At 45.8% G+C, this 18,866-nt stretch overlaps 2 protein-coding genes across 3 annotated transcripts in view; both read left to right on the top strand.

Annotated features, from left to right (window-relative positions):
* Positions 1-6,551: 6,551 nt before the first annotated feature.
* Positions 6,552-11,001, top strand: LOC139917154 (uncharacterized). Its single transcript, XM_078286754.1, has 2 exons — positions 6,552-7,626; positions 8,905-11,001. The coding sequence occupies exons 1-2, from the start codon at positions 7,182-7,184 to the stop codon at positions 10,743-10,745; spliced, it is 2,286 nt and encodes a 761-aa protein (XP_078142880.1). The 5' UTR covers positions 6,552-7,181; the 3' UTR covers positions 10,746-11,001.
* Positions 11,002-11,591: 590 nt separating this feature from the next.
* dpp3 (dipeptidyl-peptidase 3) overlaps positions 11,592-18,866 on the top strand; it is an 11,376-nt gene continuing 4,101 nt past the window's right edge. The window contains exons 1-14 of one of the 2 annotated variants that reach the window (XM_071906210.2): positions 11,592-11,744; positions 12,815-12,973; positions 13,245-13,389; positions 13,747-13,836; positions 14,229-14,366; positions 15,173-15,247; positions 15,493-15,583; positions 15,900-16,030; positions 16,555-16,685; positions 17,392-17,450; positions 17,645-17,839; positions 17,998-18,110; positions 18,234-18,326; positions 18,710-18,772. In XM_071906210.2, the coding sequence (XP_071762311.1) occupies positions 11,602-11,744; positions 12,815-12,973; positions 13,245-13,389; positions 13,747-13,836; positions 14,229-14,366; positions 15,173-15,247; positions 15,493-15,583; positions 15,900-16,030; positions 16,555-16,685; positions 17,392-17,450; positions 17,645-17,839; positions 17,998-18,110; positions 18,234-18,326; positions 18,710-18,772 (1,626 nt within the window). In that variant the 5' untranslated portion in view covers positions 11,592-11,601. Of the gene's footprint in view, positions 11,745-11,987; positions 12,043-12,814; positions 12,974-13,244; positions 13,390-13,746; positions 13,837-14,228; positions 14,367-15,172; positions 15,248-15,492; positions 15,584-15,899; positions 16,031-16,554; positions 16,686-17,391; positions 17,451-17,644; positions 17,840-17,997; positions 18,111-18,233; positions 18,327-18,709; positions 18,773-18,866 lie in introns of those variants that run through there. The other variant, XM_071906211.2, reaches the window with a different exon arrangement.

Raw genomic sequence — 18,866 nt, 5'->3', positions numbered from 1 at the left:
GAGGGGAGGGAAGGGAAGTGGGCATGGAGGGTAGAGGGTCATTCAGGGTCAGTGGACATGGCGGAGGGTCGGAGGTTAGGAGCAGAGGTGAAAGGTTGAATGAGAGGTTAGAGATTTACGGGATGACTCATTAGCTATTTATTACCTACATCAGTCAAGATGAATTCACTTTCAAATACCCCCCTAGATACATACACAGAGATACACACAGCTGTCCGGTGAAGACAAAAAATTTCATAAACTAAGAAAAAAAATGTTTGTTTTAAGCTTATCCACTGTGCATTTTTGAGTTCATCCAATGGCTTTTGAAGGGTTTTTTTTTTTTTATAAGACCAAGGGTAGTAATTTGCTCAAACCATAGAGGAGCATGTAATCCTTCAACTGAACTTAAAACATGAAAATTACCAACATTGGAGCTACAAGAGAACAGTGATATGCATCTGGGTGTGTGGACGAGTGCAGGGTGTGTTACAGCAGCAGTAATAGCAACTTTTAATACCAGCTAACCTCCAGTCACAAGCTCACAGCTGGGACTTATCCTCTGATCAGTGATGAGAAAGGTTGGAAAGGTTTAAGGCAATGAGGGAGTTTTTTTTTTAATCTTTATTTATTCAAGGAAAGACGCTCTGGATGCTCTTTTTCCGCAACGGCTGTGCTTTACATTCGTACATTTAGACACAGTCAGATTTGGGATCTTTCCAGGATACAACAAAGTCTCCAGCTGTGTTGGCCACTGAGCAGCTGGGGATTCAGGAGGCTTTTGCTGCCTTGCTCAAGCTTGACAGCAGTTTGTGAGAGAGGGAACTGTGTGGGTTCATCCAGGGAGGGGAAAACTAAATCCACTGGACTTGGATGAGAGGCGAAACATCTTCAACTCTTTCATTTTAAGTTAATTTTAAGTAATTATAAGTTACCCACTAACTTCCCCCCGCCCAGGTTTCCCCAGAATATCGTACTGAGATTTGAACCAGGAACCTTCCATTCACAAGCTTCTCGGACTTTAAGGCTGCTGGGGTTGAGAGACAAGGAGACGGGGGGGAAAAAAAGAAGCAGCTGAAGAAACAGAGGCTGTCTTTTTTTTTCACTTCCCCCACACACAACTGACTTGCAGCAGATTTCAGCATTAGGGTGAGGGAATCATTTACCTTCTTTTGCTGAAGTTGCATCCCGTTGTTTATGACTTTCTGTGGCATTGTTGAGGAGAGAGTCAGGCGGTTTAGTGTTTCATAACTGGTCTCATGGTTTTTAAGCTGCAGGCGATGGAAATGGAGCCCAGGTCAGAGAGGGACGGGGATGTGGACAGGGGAAAGGTTTGGATAGGAGAAGAAGAGGAGAGAGAGGATAGGAGGGAATGGGAGAGTGAGGAGGGGAGTGTGGGGGGGAGTGAGACGTGTGGAGGGTTATCTCCAAGGTCCCACAGATCAGAAGCCTGTCTGTGTTTCTCTCTCTGTCCGTCTGTCCGTCTGTCTGAGGCTTCGCTTCCCGTCACTTTCATGTGGAGTGGCAATCCTTCCTGCATCTCTTCCTACTGTTAATGCATTTACCATCACACACACACACACACACACACGCAGACACACACAGATGCATGCACGCACAAACACAGACACACACAGACACACAGACACAGACACAGACACACACACACACACATATACACACATCTTACAGTTTCTTTGTAGTGTCCTTCATGGATGCTGTCATATCTTTCCTCCAGAGAGGGAGCCGTGCGTGTGTGTGTGTGTGTGTGTGTGTGTGTGTGCGTGTGTGTGCATGGCTGTGATCTATGGAAAAGCTGAGCGTATCATCTGGTAAAGGAATAATCTGTCAGGAATTATCCTCTCCCAGCTCTCTCTTTCTCTCTCTCTCTCTCTCTCCCTCTCTCTCTCTCTTTCTGCCTCTCAGCAGTTTTTAAAATCTAAACAGTTCTTCTAGTGAGTTTCTAGCAGTGTTTCTAGTCGTCAATGGTTTGTTTATAGCCATGATATACTGTACATATGGACCAAGCTCCATATGTACAGCAAGCTCCCACTGCAGCCCGTCGTACACTGTTGCTACCTGAGTGTTTGCCATGTTGCTGTGTTTATAGACAGAGTTTGGTCATTGCAATTTCCACTGGCAGCCATGTTTGCTTTAATCTTGCTATGTGACTGTTACTAACTGGAGACTCAATACTAGCTGTTTTCACCATGGCAGTTTCATGGTGGGTATTGTTCATTTTTTCCAGCCAGCATGTCTTAGTTCAAGAGAGGGGGATGCAACACGGAACCCACAGTAAAACCTGGCCAAGCTCTCTCATCAATCACTCTAGTGTTAGCAGGTTATGTGTAATGTGGCTTTGCATAACATTGTCAAGGTGAGCTTCCTGCCGTTCTAAATCTCACCCAGACGACATTCTGCTAATTGAAAAAAATGCAATCTAGTCTAATCTATCAAGTCTGCTTGATATAAATGAGATTGGCTTACTATTAAAAATCAGTCTTGCATTGCATTTTAAAGCAATAATCGACACACTTGGCAGCACAAGCCATATTGCAAAGGCATGTTTTTTAAGTGGAAAGTGCAAAAGTCTGCTAATTTGAATAAAGAGCAATTTTGTAACATAACTAGTTACTTTTTAAGGTGAGTAACAAATGAAAGGAGAAGAAACGTTCCCCCACACTGCTTGTGACCGGAAGGTTGCCAGTTCAAACGCTGGATTGGCTGGACAAACATAAATTGTTCCACTGGAGCTTCTCATTGGGTGACAGCAGGAGGCTGTGGTTGTACTGGGCAGCTCCCAGGTGTGAACATGTGTGTTACTGGGCGTGAAGGAGGACGTTTCCCAGTCAACTTTCCCTGGATAGATAAAGGTTAAAACAGGTCAGCTGGCATAGACATCTCAGTTACTTAACCTTGGTCATGGTGCAGAGTTACTAACTAACTCGGCTGCAGTGTCCAAACTCTTTTAATTGACGGCTTTGGTTGCTGTAGATTCGGTATTCATAGGAATCATTCAACAATTTGACAGCGACCCCAGTTTGCTCAGATGTTTGTGGTGAGGGACTTGTTGATAGTCTGGGTGTGGAAGAAGGGCATTTATGTCTGCTATGAAAAGATGAAACATATGGAGCTCGTAGAAGAAGTGGATAAAAGTATCGTCTTTTTCCTCCACTCCACAGAAATCACCAGGAATGCCCACCCTCCATTATTTGACCACAAGGCCGCAGCTAATTGCTTCAGTGTGTGTGTGTGTGTGTGTGTGTGTGTGTGCATGCGTGTGTGTGTGTGTGAGAGAGACACAAGACACCAGTGGTTGGGAAATCTGAACAACTGACGTGTCCTGCTCTATTTGATATAGCTAAGACGTTATATACCAAACGCTTCAATAGACCTGAATGGTGCGGACCTGCACTACACTAACACAACCTAAAACAAACAAAACAATCCAGTTTCCTTGACACCAATGTGGAAGTTTAGTGACCGTGGAACCAGAGGTGGACTGAGATTTATTTAGCTGGGACCAAAAAAAAAAGGCAGAGAAGAAGTAGGACACTTGTGAAATGAATTAACGTTCTGGACTGCTGCTGGTCTTATAGCAGCCGTGTGAGTTATTTACATCCAGAAACCTTGCCTAAACTGTATTATGATCTGGATACTGTAGTTTTAGGGGACAGCAGTGGGTCTATGGCCTCCGAAGACCATCAAAAGATATTGAGAAATAGAAGAATTAGCAGATGAAGTGAAATTGAGAGGGATTAGCGTTGGGAGGTATAGTACAGCTGCTTGGAAGCTATAGGAGATGAGAATGCAGCTGAGCTACTGAGGATATGCGGCTAGCGGCTAGGAGTCAAGGAGGTAGGAGGTAGGCTGTGAGCTAGGACGCCTCAGGAATATAAAATCAAGAGATCTGTCCGCTCCATTACAGGTCTTTGGGTTAGCAGATAGAACAGCTAGGAGGTACTGTAGGTAGATTAATGTGAAATGAGGGAATTGCGAGCGCAGTCTGCCTGTTCTATCAATTACATTTCTGGAATGTGTCTCTGGGGGGGCGTGGCTGTCTGAGCCGGAGGAGGGGTCGACCAGGCGGAGTGATAGAATAAACAGACCGAGAGTGGGAGGTTTGGGGTAAAAGAGAGGGTTTAGGGGGAGAAGGGGGAGGAGAGATTTCTGACTTGTGAGCCCAAATGAAGAGACAAAAAAAGAAAATAGGGAGAGAAGAGGGGAAAGGAGAGGAGAGGGCTAGCAAGGGGATGATAAGGAGAGGGAGTAGAGTGGGAAGATGGAGAGAGGCAAGAAAAGAGAGGGAGAAGAATTTGGGGAATGAAAGCATGATAAGGAAAGGGGAGAGGGCAGAGAGCGAGGGGATCGAGGGAGAGAGTTACAGGAGGAGAGAGGGGAAAGGAAGAATGAGGATTTGATAAAGAAAAGCAGAGGAGAGGAGGAAGGGAGGGAGAAGGGGACAGTCCAAGAAAAAGAAAGGCAGAGGAAGACCAGAGGAGGATGAGGGATGGAGAGGAGGAGGAGGAGGAGGAGGAGGAGGAGGAGGAGGAGGAGGAGAACAATCCCCGTAACACCAAATGGCTCTTTAGGTTCTCTGGGATCCCGAGGTTTTGTGTTTGTTCTCCCTCTAGTTCCGACCCGCAGCTAGACGCCGGCGGCTCGCTCATGGTGGCGGCTGTTACATAACTGGAAAGACTGCTGAATAGTTAGACTGTATATATTCTGTCTGCCAAAGCCAACACGCCACAGCCAGCGCACTCATCTGCTGTACACAGACAGAACACAGGCGTTGGACTAAACTGGCTGTGGCTCGCAACTGATTTCTCTGCAAAAAAAAAAAAAGAAAAAAGCCTTGACTTTTCCATCTTATCATTCCATGTTAACAAGCTAGAGCTGACTGAGGGAAACACAGAGTGAATCTTAACAGTTATTGTAAAAACGGCTATTTCCCTATGGGCTTTCATTTTTTACCAAACGTTAAAGAAAAACTGTTTCAAGTGTAAAGAGTGTTAAAAAAAAGTGTTAAAAAGTGTTTTTATTTAGTTATCTTTTAACTTTGTTTTGAAAGGTGCTGCATAAATAAAGATTTACTTACTTACTTACAAGTTGCAGCATATGATAATGCAGGGAGATTAAACTGTATAAATTGAGTGGTGGGAGTCACATGAGCAATTTAACACACTTGTTGGTGTTTTCTTTGTACAGAAAGAACCTGATGAACCTTGATGCATAAAAATACATTGTTTTTCGATGTGCTTTTTCACTCATGTCACTTGAATTATTGAACAAGTCAACATATCAGCCTGCTTGCGTGTGTTGGACTTTAATTTATAGACCCTCACCCAGTTCTTCGCCCCCGGCAGCCTTAAATCCATAACATTCCCGTAAGGGCTTGAACCCCGGAATCACAGCTACTGGCTTCATTGAATATTCTTTGGCTTTACTCACTGCATAGTTACAAGCTAAGGGAAAAAGATCATATTTTTCAGTGGAAAATCCAAACCTAGAGTTTGACTTTGGTCCAGAGATACCATTCATGGTGGGATGGCGGCAGAGGTACCCCAGTCTCCTCTCCTGCTCCCCAACCACTGGGTTGAGAGGTCAGGCTGATGCACATCTGGCATTTCCTGTTTCCTCTCTGCCATATGCCCCCGAGTAGTAGCCACACACACACAAACACACACACACACACACACACACACTGAAACATACACACACACTCACTCACGCAGCTGTACTCATGTGGTGCCATATATAAACAGTATAACAATGGGCACACACAGACACACATGCACACAGTCTTACAGTCAAACAGGTATTTCTGTTCCATACACAAGTGTTTCCACTGGACCATGAAATATCCTGCTGGTATGGACTTAGTGGAGTGTGCGTGTGTGTGTGAGAGAGAGAGAGAGAGAGGCAGAAAAAGACAAATACAGAGTTTAGCGAGGTCGGAAAAAGAGAGGAAGTGTGAGAGAGAGAAAGAGAGAAAGACCAAGACAGACAAAAACAGTGAGAGACCAACAGACAGACATAATGTGACAAAGAGAACAAGAGAGAGAGAGAAAGACAGAAAGAGAGAGAGAGAGAGAGAGACACAGAGCGACAAAGAAGAGGGGGGAGACAATCTCCGCATCTCACTGCACTGACAAACACTTTCCACTCCTGTGGATGCTGTGCAGCATGCAGTACTTGAAGACTTTGTGTGTGTGTGTGTGTGTGTGTGTGTGGTTGTGTGTGTGTGTGTGTGTGTGTGTGTGTGTGTGTGTGTGTGTGTGCACATGCAGGCATAGGCGAGATGGGGGGACGGAATGGTGCCGTATGGTTTTCATAACTCTCTGAGGGTTTTCAATTCAGCTGCAAACCCCCCCCCCACCCCCCACCCCCTTCAACCCCAACCCCTCCAGCCTGCCCTTATACACTCACACACATTACCAGCCCCCTCTTCCAAAAACACACAATTCTTTTTCCTCTACGTAGCCTCCCCCCATTCCTCCCTCCCCTTCTTTCTCTCTTTCTGAGGTTCAGTCAGAAAGCCAACGTTGCAGAGGCAAGAGAGCCCAGGATCAGATAGGGGGAGAGGGTTTCTGAGACTGAAATTCAACAGACTCACACTGGACTCCACTGGATTCCACTGAATTCTACTGGACTCAGCTGAAGGGTTGATTGCTCTACTTAACAATATTGAACTCTGTGACGCTTTATTAGGACTCTACTAGTACTTTGCTGGGCTTCACTGGACTGTACTGGACTCAACTGGACTTTAAAGGGATTCTATCGGACTGCATTGGTTTCTACTAGTTTCTGTTAGGGTCTGCTGAGCTCTACTTTGCTGTGGCAGTCTGTTTTTCTGCTTGGTTCTGTCAAGGTGCTGATGAATGGGGGTTGAGTGATACTACTGCTCTAAGGGCTTGGGCTATCCAAGCTGAAGGAATGTTAATTTTGGACCGGTCTGCCTTAGATTTAGTTTGTTAAAGTTTGTCTCAGGTCAGTAATATTAGTTTATTTATTCAAAAAGGATTTAAAAAGTCTGGGTTGCCAAGTTGCAGTTTTGAAAAGTAATTAGAGTGGGTGGATTTGGGTCAGGTAGCGCGGATCAGTTGTCAGGTTAGGGGGTCAGAAAACTTGCTTTAGTTAGGTTGTTTACTTGGACGATCAGCTTGAGATATTCATTTGAATGTTGGCCTAGTTTAGCCCTCATGTCTTGGTGGAGGATGCGAAAGATAATCAGGAGCAGCAGCAGGAGCTGCAGCAGCAGCAGTATGAGTCTCCTGTGTGTCCTGTGGCTGCTGGCGGTCTGTCTGGCTCCTGGAAGTCGAGGCCAGAAGCCGGGGGAGACGGATGGCGAGCAGCCAGCAGCCCGGGCCCAGCTGGCGGAGAGGGACGTGCTCTGCCACCCGGAGGGATGCTACGCCGTCTTCCTCCAGAGGAGAACCTTCCGGGAGGCCGGGCGGAGCTGCCGGGAGCGAGGCGGGACCCTGGCGACGGTGCATACCGACGAGGCGGCGGGTGTGGTCCACGAGCTGCTGTCGGCCGTCGAGCCGCAGGGGGCGAGGGTCCGGCTTCGCCTCTGGATCGGGCTGCACCGACCGCCGCGCCAGTGTTCCACCACCCGGCCGCTCCGAGGATTCGTCTGGGTCACAGGCAAAGTCTTGACCTTTGATCTTTTGACATTTTACTGATCCTAATGTTGTGATGCTCGTGTTCCCCCTATCACATAATCATGCACTTTATTGGATGTATTCTTACATCATGTATTTTAATCATTTTCAACTGAACTGAGTTAAGTAAAACTGACCAAGATAGTCTAGGGAAAGGTACATAATACAACAATTATAAAAAATTAAGCATTTAAGTTTCCCTCCCAGTCAACTTTTCAAGATCAGAGCACTCCAAGAAAGCTACTGAGAAAAACAGAGATAAAAAAAAAACGATTTTCACCCTGATGAAACTCTGAGGCACAGCCTAATTGGGGCTAAATCTGGTAAAAGATTTATTAGTTAGTTAACTATTTGACTAAACTGGTTCTTGCAGTGTGTTTCCAGCCAAAACTACACTAAACTAAATTAAAACCAGTTCTTGATTAATTTCACCACACAGATTTTAAGTAAAATAGTCCAATAGTCAGATTTTTTTTCCAACTTCCATAACCTATCATATCTCAAATCTATTTGATTCAAAAGTCTGGTTTGATTCAGTGTTTACAAACATTACCAAATGTAAACAAACATTTTAGGGCAGATTCATATTTAGTTTTCACATAGTCCGCTGTGAGAGAACTCAGTCAATCAAATTCAGGGTGAAAAAAATGTCTTCAATAAATGAAAATATATGAACACAACCAGTAGCAGGGCGATACTGTTTCAGCAAGAGGCTCCATAGTAGAATTACAGATGGTGGTATTAAACTGGTCTTAAGTAATTGTGGCCCTCTCCACCTCTAACCTCTCCTTCAGACCTCGGTCCGCCAGCCAGCCTCCAGGGCTTTGCACTGACAGGATGGATAATACATTAACTCCTTTCTTCTGCAGGGATAGAGCAGGCGCGACAGGGGAAATTCAATCCTCTCTTGACCCAACTGCTACCCCTGAATCTGATTTAGTCATTACCAGATCTAACCCAATAAAGAACAGATGCATATTATTACTCATGTACCTCAGAGAGTCTGCCTTGGAATTCAGCTAGAAAATTTCAAGTAAACAGGAGTGATAAGGGTTAACTGGAAACTTATTCATCATAAAAATGCCAAATTAAGTGTGTCATATAGCCTTGATATAGCAACTTACATGCGAGAAGCAAGAATGCAGAGAGTGAATGAAAATAAAAAGAAAGGAATAGAAAAGAGAAAAAAGAAGGAAACAGAAAAGAAAGGGAGAAGTCGTTCTTGTTATTGACTGTAGCCCTTGTCTTTGTTGTCTAACAGGAGACCAGGACGGCCAGTACACCAACTGGCTCCGTGACGACAGCCCGGGGACGTGCGCGGCCCCTCGCTGCGTGGCGATGACAGTGCACACCACGGAGAGCGCACGTGAGAGTAACGACAACTTCCGCTGGCTGGACGGCTCCTGCGGTCTGGGACTGGACGGATACGTTTGCCAGTACAACTACAAAGGCATGTGCCCGCCTCTGGAGGACGAGGGCGGCGGCCCGGCGCTGTACACCACGCCCTTTCACCTGGTGAGCAGCCTGCTGACTCACGTGCCCTACGGATCGGTAGCCGCCCTGCCGTGCCCCGCCGATAGCTCGGACCCGAAGGCTCCTGCCGAGCAGACCGTCCTGTGCATGGAGAGGGACGACGAGACGGTGGGCTGGTCCAGGGACGCACCCCTCTGCTCGTCTGATCCCCACAACCAGGACTGGTGTAGCGGGGACCACGGGTGTGAGCAGCACTGCCAGAACACGGACACAGACTACTACTGTTACTGTTCTGAGGGCTTTACGTTGGACGAGGACGGGTACGGCTGTAAGCCTGACCCGCTGAGCCAAACTGACCCGCCCGATCTGTCCGCCGACTCCTCCAGCACCACCGACCGGCCCCAGGTCAGCCCGGCCTGCGTGGCGGCGGGGTGCGAGTACAACTGCGTGGAGACGCCTCGGGGCGTGCGCTGCACCTGCCCCCCGGGTTACCAAGTCGGTCCGGACGGCCGCGGGTGTTCCGATGTGGACGAGTGCCGCCAGCAGCCGTGCCCGCAGCTCTGCGTCAACACCCCGGGGACCTTCCACTGCGCCTGCAACCCCGGGTACCAGCCCGACGACGAGGGCGAGTGCGTGGACGTGGACGAGTGCCTCGACGAGGGCACCTGCGAGGGCAGCTGCGAGAACACAGTGGGGTCCTTCACCTGCCTGTGTAACCCCGGTTACGAGCGGGGGAGCGCGGGGGAGTGCGTGGATGTGGACGAGTGTCTAGAGGACTCGCCCTGTCAGCAGCAGTGCCTCAACTACATGGGAGGGTACCAGTGTTTCTGTGACCATGGATATGACATGCAGCCAGACGGACTGTCCTGCCAGCCTTCGCCTGACGATGAAGAATACTCCACTCTGACCCCTGACACCAGTGACTCCGTCCACGACCATAACTTTGACTCACACCCCAACCACGACCTCCCCTGGTCCACCTCCTTCACCCCTGACCCCGACTTCGAAGCCGACACCGACTTTGACTCTGACTGGCTGACGGAGGCCCCTGGGGAACTGACCCCCGACGTGGCTCCCCCTCCCGGGTCGGACGATCACCTGAACGAATGGGACGCCCTCTCGCCCGGACGATATCACACTGTCCCGCCCCCGACGCAAAAGGACAGCACTGGCAACCAGTTAGATAACGAAGCTGAAGCTAAGACGGGGACTAGAACGGTTGAGGGTGGAGTCGGGGCGAAGGCTGGAACAAAGGCTGGGGCTGAGGCTGCAAATGGGTCAGGGTCAGCTACTGCGACTGGGACTGGGACTGGAACTGGGACTGGGACTGGAACTGGGACTGGGACTGGGACTGGGACTGGGACTGGGAAGAGTGGGGAGGTTGGTACAGCGGACATTAGCGGCACAGCGGAGGCAGGGACCGGGTCCGATGCGGGTAAACGGAAGCATGACAAGAGCTGGCTGCTGGTGGCGCTGCTGGTGCCGCTGTGTGTGTTCCTCGTAGTGATGCTGGCTCTGGGCATCGTCTACTGCACCAGCTGTGCTGTCGACAAGAGCCGAAGCTTCTCAGACTGCTATCGCTGGATTCTCCCCGCAACGCCCCCTGAGAGGAGGGACGGCAAGCCCTGAGCATGAACCCTAAAATAAACAAACACACACATGCACACACACTCATGCACGCACGTGTTGAACATCCAGATGTCTGTTAAATTTCCTTAGTGGTGCAGGACCGGTCAGTAAAACTTCCATTTGGATATACAGTACAGTTGGCTGGCTCTGCACTTGAGGAAAACTTTATAAGTCTGCCAGATTTTTTGTTTCTACTTTCTGTTGCACACCCTTGTAAATATTTCACTCTCTGATCATGTTTTTAGATTTCAATAAAACCAATAAACTGATGAAATACTGTGTGGTTTTATATGACTATCAAGATTATTATTGAAAAAATGTCTAAACTATATGGACAGATGAGAGTTGTGTCAACGTGTGACTATAGATTATGGATGTGTGTGTGTGTGTGTGTGTGTGTATGTGTGTGTATGTGTGTGCGCACGCGTTTGTGTGTGTGTGTACGTAAAAAATGACAGTCAGATAGCAGTCATACGCCTAGGCCTCTATTAACAGAGGTGCCCCAGTCCTGAGAAGAAGAAGAAGAAGAAGAAGAAGAAGAAGAAGAAGAAGAAGAAGAAGAAGAAGAAGAAGGTGATAACTGTTCTATAAAAACCATGGATGTATTAGATAAAAACTGAGTGAGTCAATTAGCTTGGCAGTTAGGCTGCACCGCTACAGGCAAAAGAGAATACGCCCACGCATGACATTCACGTCTCTCATGGGTTTAGCGCTTCATCCTATCGCGAGTTTTCCTCGACTTTAGGGAGGTGACGACAACGTGTTTTATAAGCTTGACAGTCTATCCCCCAGCTGACCCTCTCCTGTCCTAGCCGTCTGCTCACAGCACATTTATAACATTTACCGACTCCCTGTGATGTTGAGATCTCTCCGGACATGGAAAAGGTTATCGACGAGGATGGGATTCGAACCCACGCGTGCAGAGCACAATGGATTAGCAGTCCATCGCCTTAACCACTCGGCCACCTCGTCAGGTGCTTCATTGCGGTGGAGAAGTAGGTAATTGTACACAATTACAACAAAATTTAATATCACAGCTTATTATTAGTTTTAAAGCTTTTTAGTTGTGCTATTACACATTCGACTCACAGATGAGATTCTTTTTCGTTGTGCGAAGAATAGATTTGGGGTATAGGGAAAAGTTCGGCACAACTACTTGGTGATTGGTTGGTTTTTGTATCAACTATATTATACGCCATATGATTGGTTGAGGGGCGGGTCTAGCGTTGAATGAATACAGGAAGCGTGTAGAGCGTGAGACTGCAATTTGACGTTCGGAGCTGTTAAAGAAAATCAGGTATCCAGCTGATATTCACTTTTATGCTTCTCGATTAAAAAAAAAAATGTATCTCATCATTCATAGAAACTGGTTGCACAGTATTTTGTGACCTTATTTTTTTGCCTAGTCATTATGGAATATGTTTTAGTTCTCCCAATACTTACCATCTGGCTTAGCATTGCTACGAGCTAACGTTAACACTAGCTAGTTGCAGTAGGCTAACTTACAGTAGTCGTTAGTTGCCTGTACTTATTTACCGTATACATGTAATGTGATTGCTGTCCTGCTAGTAATAATAGATAACGATCAGGTTGATTCTGAAAGGGAATAAAAACATGTTGCTTCCGACATATAAAGTCTCTCTATTTGTCAAGTCTTGTGATTATTAGAAAGTGAAACAGAATACAACTAGCTGGCTCCATTAATGTTAGCTAACTTCCTCTTGAAACAGTGCCATTGTCAATTATGATAGGTCAATGTTCAGGTTTCTGAAATGAATGCTGTTGGATACACTGAGTAACTGCTTAGTCTCTCAGCTTTGTGTTTGCCTGTGTCCCAGGCTCATAAACATAAGTGTTACTGCTGACTAAAGATACCTAAAATCTCTCTTTCTCTTACACCCTCTACCCATCCTTCTTTTATTTCTATCCCTCCTTCCACCTGCCCCCTTCCTTCTGTCTCCCTCCTTTCCTTCCCTTGCCTCCTACCTTTCCATCCCTTCCCATTCCCCCTTCTTCCCTTTCTCCCCCCCTGCTCACTCCCCCCGCCCCCTCACCCTCTCTATTTTTAGTTCCTCATCACCAGTATTAAACCTAGGACTAAAGATGGTGGACTCCCAGTACTACCTCCCAAATGACATCGGCATCTCTGCGCTTGATTGCGGCGAGGCTTTCCGCTTGCTTTCGCCAAGGGAACAGATGTATGCCCACTACCTGTCACGCGCTGCCTGGTACGGTACTAACTTCAGGATGTAGCCAGTTCACTCGAGCATAGAGGAAGTCAAGAAATCAACTGGCATGGGACTGTAAATTGTGCTGTTGTGCAGCTCTCTGAGACTTTGAATGGAATCCCTTGTGTGATCAGAAGTTTCTCGGCTGTTTTCTTGAAGTAAAACCATTTTGGCTGGTGCAATTGCAGGTTCCATGATATACAAATTATTGAGTTATTAGTTTTTTCTTAAGAATTCTAACACTACTGACACAAAACAATTGCTGTCGTAGGTATGGCGGTCTGGCAGTGCTGCTGCAGACGTCACCTGAGTCGGCAGACATCTTCGTCCTGCTGCAGAGGATCTTCAGGAAGCAGACGGCTGCTCAGCTGGAACAGGCCGCCACAGCTGCTGGACTCAGCTCTGAGGAGTACCAGGTACATACACTCTTTGTTTGTTTGTTTGTTTGTTTTTTTCAATTTCAATGTGTTTTATTGGCATGAAAGTTCACAAACAATGTTGCCAAAACATCAAGATAAATATCGATATTATTTATTTCTCTCTCTCTCTCTCTCTCTCTCTCTCTCTTTCTCTCTCTCTCTCTCTCTCTCTCTCTCTCTCTCCTCTCTCTCTCGATACGCCCTTGCATTCACACACAAATGCAGATGTGTGTAGAGATGTTCATGATGTGATACACCAGATGAAAGTGATTCTCCTTATTTTGTGTGTGTGTGTGTGTGTGTGTGTGTGTGTGTGTGTGTGTGTGTGTGTGTGTGTGTGTGTGTTATATATAGGCCTTCTTGGTATATGCAGCAGGTCTGTATGCCAACATGGGAAACTACAAGTCTTTCGGAGACACCAAGTTCATCCCGAATCTGCCCAAGGTAAGAAGACCTGTTGTTCCAGATGGGAAATGATGATCTTACTGCTTTATAAATTGCATGGTTTAGGTCTCTAATTCTTGAAAGTAGGTTGAAACGCACACCAGCATTAGTAGGTGGCTGTTAAAAAAAAAAAAGTAAAAAATTGTAGCCACACTCCCATAGCTCTGATGCAGAATATTTTATTATTGAAAAAAACAATGTTTCGACAGCAACACTGTCTTCATCATGGTATATAGTGTTGCTGTTGAAACATTTTTTTTAAATAATAAAATATTCTGCATCAGAGCTATGGGAGTGCGGCTACAGTTTTTTTTTACTTTTAGGTCTCTAATTAACACTGCTTTGCTGCTGTTCGGATATATTTTAAGTTGCATGTGTGTTGTGCAACCCAGGACAAGCTGAAGGCTCTGGTGTGGGCCAGCCAGGCGTTTCAGGAGCAGCCCAGTGAGATGGAGGCTCTGTGGGACAGCTGCTCCGCTCTGCTCTACTCCCTGGAAGACAGACAGAAACAGCTGGGGCTGGGCGACAAGGTGGGAGCCTGGGATATTAAATTAACAACTCAAGCCAGCTCGGATCATATGCCATTATTGTTTTGAAGCTTATGAAGTTCCTTTGAATCCCTCGCCTCATCGCTGCTCTGTTACTGTTCTTTGGAAAAGCAGATAATTTAGGAAAATGTTAAAAAATAAGTAGTTCATTAAAGTTATTGAAATAATGCTTTGTTACTTAAAGGAGTTGAAAGCTCAGGACTATTTTGCCTAGCCGTATGGACCGAGGTTAGGTGAGGGACTGGAAAAAGGCACCAAGGGGAGAGCTGAAGCTTGACCTGGCTTTGGTAAATTATCAGATCTGCGAGGTAAGCAGTGGGTTAGGGCTGGTAGTAAGTTTTGTCTTCTTTGGCAGACTAACAGAATCAGTGAGGGCTGAGCCTGGGGCTGGGCAATAAGGAACAGACTTTGCAAAAAAAAATATGGTAATATGAATCATAGGAATGTGTGTGAATGTTTTTGGTTTTAGTGTTCAGGTTTGCATAGAGAGTTGGAATAAGTGATTCTGCTTCGATGGGTTTGCTGTTTTATAAATGTCATGTCTGTATTTATTTATCATGGAGATTCTTCCAAAAGCCGTCAAGATTTCTCTTATCTCTCCTGAACACTCCCTCATTTCCAGAGGTTTTCTCATTTTTTGAGATTTTCTATGTATCAGATGGACTAAATATGAAACGCTACCTCTCCTGGCATCTCCAAGTCGGTGTGTTTGTGTATATGTAATTATGTACAGGAGTTACAATTACCCAGTATGGCTCATTAAATATTTTTCACCCTCTTTTCTCCAGGGCATTACCACCTACTTCTCAGGGAACTGTGGTCTGGAGGACGCTGAGCTGGCCCAGAAGTTCCTCGACTCACAAGTGAGCTGCTGTCACACACACCTGAAATCACTTTACTCTTTCTTTGCTTCTATTTCTATCCCACTTCTCTTTTCATAATCTGCACTTTCTCTGTCTTTTCGTACCTTCTGTCCTCCATTCTGACACTCTCTCTTGTCACACCTTCTATTTGTATTTTTCTGCAGTCTCGCTTTGTGTTTCTTTTCTCACCCTTTCCCCCCATCCTTCAGTCTATTCCTGACTGTGTTCTTCTGTTTTGTGTCTAGAGCCTGTCTGCCTACAACACCCGCCTGTTTAAGAGGGAGAACGGAGGGAAAGCCTGCTACGAGGTGCGCTTGGCGTCAGCTGTGCAGAAAGGTCAGGACTGGAGAGTTGCTCGTTGTCTGTGGTGACAGTGCGACTGTTGGGTTAGTTGTTGTAAAGTAAATGGAGCTGTAGATAAGAATAAGATTAGCATACGTCTTTATTTGCCAAGTACGTTGCACCTATGAGAAATGTATTTTAGGCATACATGGTATATGTAGCACACATCATGCAGACTCTACATATTATATGCACGCATAGACGTGACTATGGACAAGTGGAAGAGGGAGGAAGTTGTTCATGTAACTGATCTTGTTGTTGATGCCATTCTGTCAACAACTAAACCAAAAGCTACATTTCTTCTCCATAGACTGTGCGACGGATGGAGAGGGAGAGTCGCGCTGCGGCAGCTTCAACTTTGAAGACAAAGAGTTCACAGTGAAGAGGGGAGACTACGCTCCTCTCATGGAGAAAGTCAGCTACTACCTCCAACAGGCGCAGGTGAGAGAGGGAGCGATGTAGTGGGGAATGTTTCATCTGTGTTCATTCAGTTGTTCGGCGTTACTACAGCAACAAAATCGCCACCACAGCAAGAGAAAATGTGAGATTAAGAGAGCAATATAATTTTGCCAAATTTTGCTCTAAAACACAAAAATGTGGTTCTAATGCTTAGATTTGTTGTGATTTTGTTATGATAAAATATCAAAAAGAAGACAACGTATAGTAGAACCATTGTAATCCCACCAAAAGTCAGCTTACCCTTTTTTATGAATGACACTAAACTTCAAGTTAAAATGACTGTTCATGATAATAAGTACTACGTATGAAACTGATGAAGGTTATATGAAATTGTCTCCTTAACAACAAGGATAACAGGAAGAGGAGGTGAGAAGGGAAAGACAGATAGCCATAACCGGAAGAATGAGACATGAATGGATTGATACTCTACAAATCATATTTCTGCCACATTTCTACTGTTCTTCTTGAACACATGAATGTCTTACCGGTTTCCAAATGATTGACAGGCCCATGCTGCCAATGAGAACCAGAAGAGGATGCTTGAGGAGTACAGCCGCAGCTTCACCTTTGGCTCCGTTGATGCCCACAAAGAGGGCTCGCGCTACTGGATCAAAGATAAGGGACCAATCGTAGAGAGGTGAGGCCACCGAACAATGATCCGAAGAAGGTTACAAAATGTGTGCACATGCATTGAGGGCGCTGACTATCAGCAACAAAATTTAATTCGTCACCCGCATATTTTGGAGACAAACTTCATGTTATAATGTGCTGTCGGATCATTCCAATCTCCCTCCCCATGTTTTCTGGTTTATAAAAGACAGAGGTAACAGAGAAGACATTTCTGTTGTTTCGCTTGCACTGGAGTATTAAGGATCTCTCCAGTGTCGATGAGTGTCTTTAGTTTTTGATTACATTTCGCAAAATGACGCACAGACTTTCTTATTTATATTTGAAATATCGATTGTTAAAAAGGGAAATAATGACGCACTGTTTTCTCCAGTATGCAACATTGGTAGAGGGTTTGTAACTGTCACTGAAATCACCAGGTGCTGATGTAGTTGCAGAGAGAAAAAAAAAAACATGTCAATTTCCAAAAAGAACGCGACATAAAACCGATGAGTTTAGCTGACAAAATAATTAGTCACAGCACTCTTCACTTGTTCATATAGTAGATCTTGTCTAAATCCTTGATAAGGAAATGTACAATAAGAAGAAGGTTCACAGTGTGACCCTTCATCTGTTGAGCACTATTCTCTGCTCTTAACTTAATCTCTGAAATGGTTTTCTGTGCTGCTCTTCCATCCTCACTCATGTCCTCCTTCTCCCCTCTCTCCTCCTCCCAGTTATATAGGTTTCATAGAGAGCTACAGAGACCCGTTTGGCTCCAGAGGAGAGTTTGAAGGTAAAGTGCTTTTTCAGTCACCATGATGATTAGGAACAGTAATATTCATGTGTATATTTCCATGACAAATAGTGATATCAGGGGCATCTCCAGACTTTGAGAGTGTCACACATAATACAGGGATGAACTGTTGTTGTTGCTTTTTATTTGCTACCAAAACATTTCCTAACCATGATGCCGTGGTGTCGCCTCAGGTTTTGTGGCGGTTGTGAACAAGGCGATGAGCGAGCGTTTCGCCAAGCTGGTGAGCTCAGCAGAAGTCTTGCTTCCTGAGCTGCCGTGGCCCAGGGACTTTGAGAAGGACACTTTCCTCAAGCCTGACTTCACCTCGCTGGACGTCCTGACCTTCGCTGGGAGCGGAATACCGGCTGGCATCAACATCCCCAACTGTACGTACACAGAGATGAAGCGCTGGACACACATGTATAAACACTGTGACACACACTTTTCAGTTGATTCAGCCTTTATTTTTTCAGCCTGGTTTGCTGTGTCACAGATTATAACTGTGTGTGTGTGTGTGTGTGTGTGTGTGTGTGTGTGTGTGTAGATGACGACATCAGACAGTCAGAGGGCTTTAAAAACGTGTCGCTAGGCAACGTGCTGGCTGTAGCCTACGCCACACAGAAGGACAAACTCACCTTCCTGGAGGAGGAGGACAAGGTAAGGCACACACGCACACACACACATACACACTACTCCTGATTCTCTCTCAGGGAAACTCTCAGTCTCTCTTACACACTCACAAATTCACACATTCTCCTCGCGCGTGTGTTTGTGCGGCAGGATGTGTATATAAAGTGGAAGGGCCCGTCGTTCGAGGTGCAGGTTGGACTTCATGAGCTGTTGGGCCACGGCAGCGGGAAGCTGTTTGTCCAGGTCAGTCAGACAGACACCAGAGAACCTACTCAAGTCACTTGTAGACACATGGATAATTATTTCAATACCACATTTAATACTAACTTAAAAACCACAGAACATAAGCAATCAGTTATAAGCAACCACAGTAGAATTTAATTTCTGTAATATTTGCAGTACTCTTGCCGATTTATTTGTGAAACTAATTTAAACGGCTTCAGCATTTTTTTGCTGATGTTAAAGGAATCAGGTTTTATTGCTTTCTCTTTCTTTTAAATGTTTAATTTACTGAAATTGGATATAAGAATAATCGATGATGAAATAAAATCTGATTCGGTTGCTGTTTTCCTTGACTGGCTGAGGTCTTTCTCTGAGAGCTGTGTGTCCTCCATCTCCCCCCACAGGATGACAAGGGCAAGTTCAACTTTGACCAGACCAAGGTGATCAACCCGGAGACTGGAGAACAGGTGAGTGTCTGTGTGTGTGTGTGTGTACCTACCTGCTACCCGGTGCTAAAGTAATACCTGTGTTTAAGTCTGTGTTAAGCTAGCAAAAAGATAA

Source organism: Centroberyx gerrardi, chromosome 11, assembly GCF_048128805.1.
Source record: "Centroberyx gerrardi isolate f3 chromosome 11, fCenGer3.hap1.cur.20231027, whole genome shotgun sequence".
NCBI classification, from domain to species: domain Eukaryota; kingdom Metazoa; phylum Chordata; class Actinopteri; order Beryciformes; family Berycidae; genus Centroberyx; species Centroberyx gerrardi.
This window is presented reverse-complemented; position numbering and strand designations above follow the sequence as displayed.

Bases quoted from the DNA above. Each gene is read 5' to 3' on its own strand.
- LOC139917154 (XM_078286754.1), top strand. From the start codon at position 7,182: ATGTCTTGGTGGAGGATGCGAAAGATAATCAGGAGCAGCAGCAGGAGC. The intron at 7,627-8,904 runs GCAAAGTCTTGA...GTTGTCTAACAG, and splicing joins AGGATTCGTCTGGGTCACAG to GAGACCAGGACGGCCAGTAC.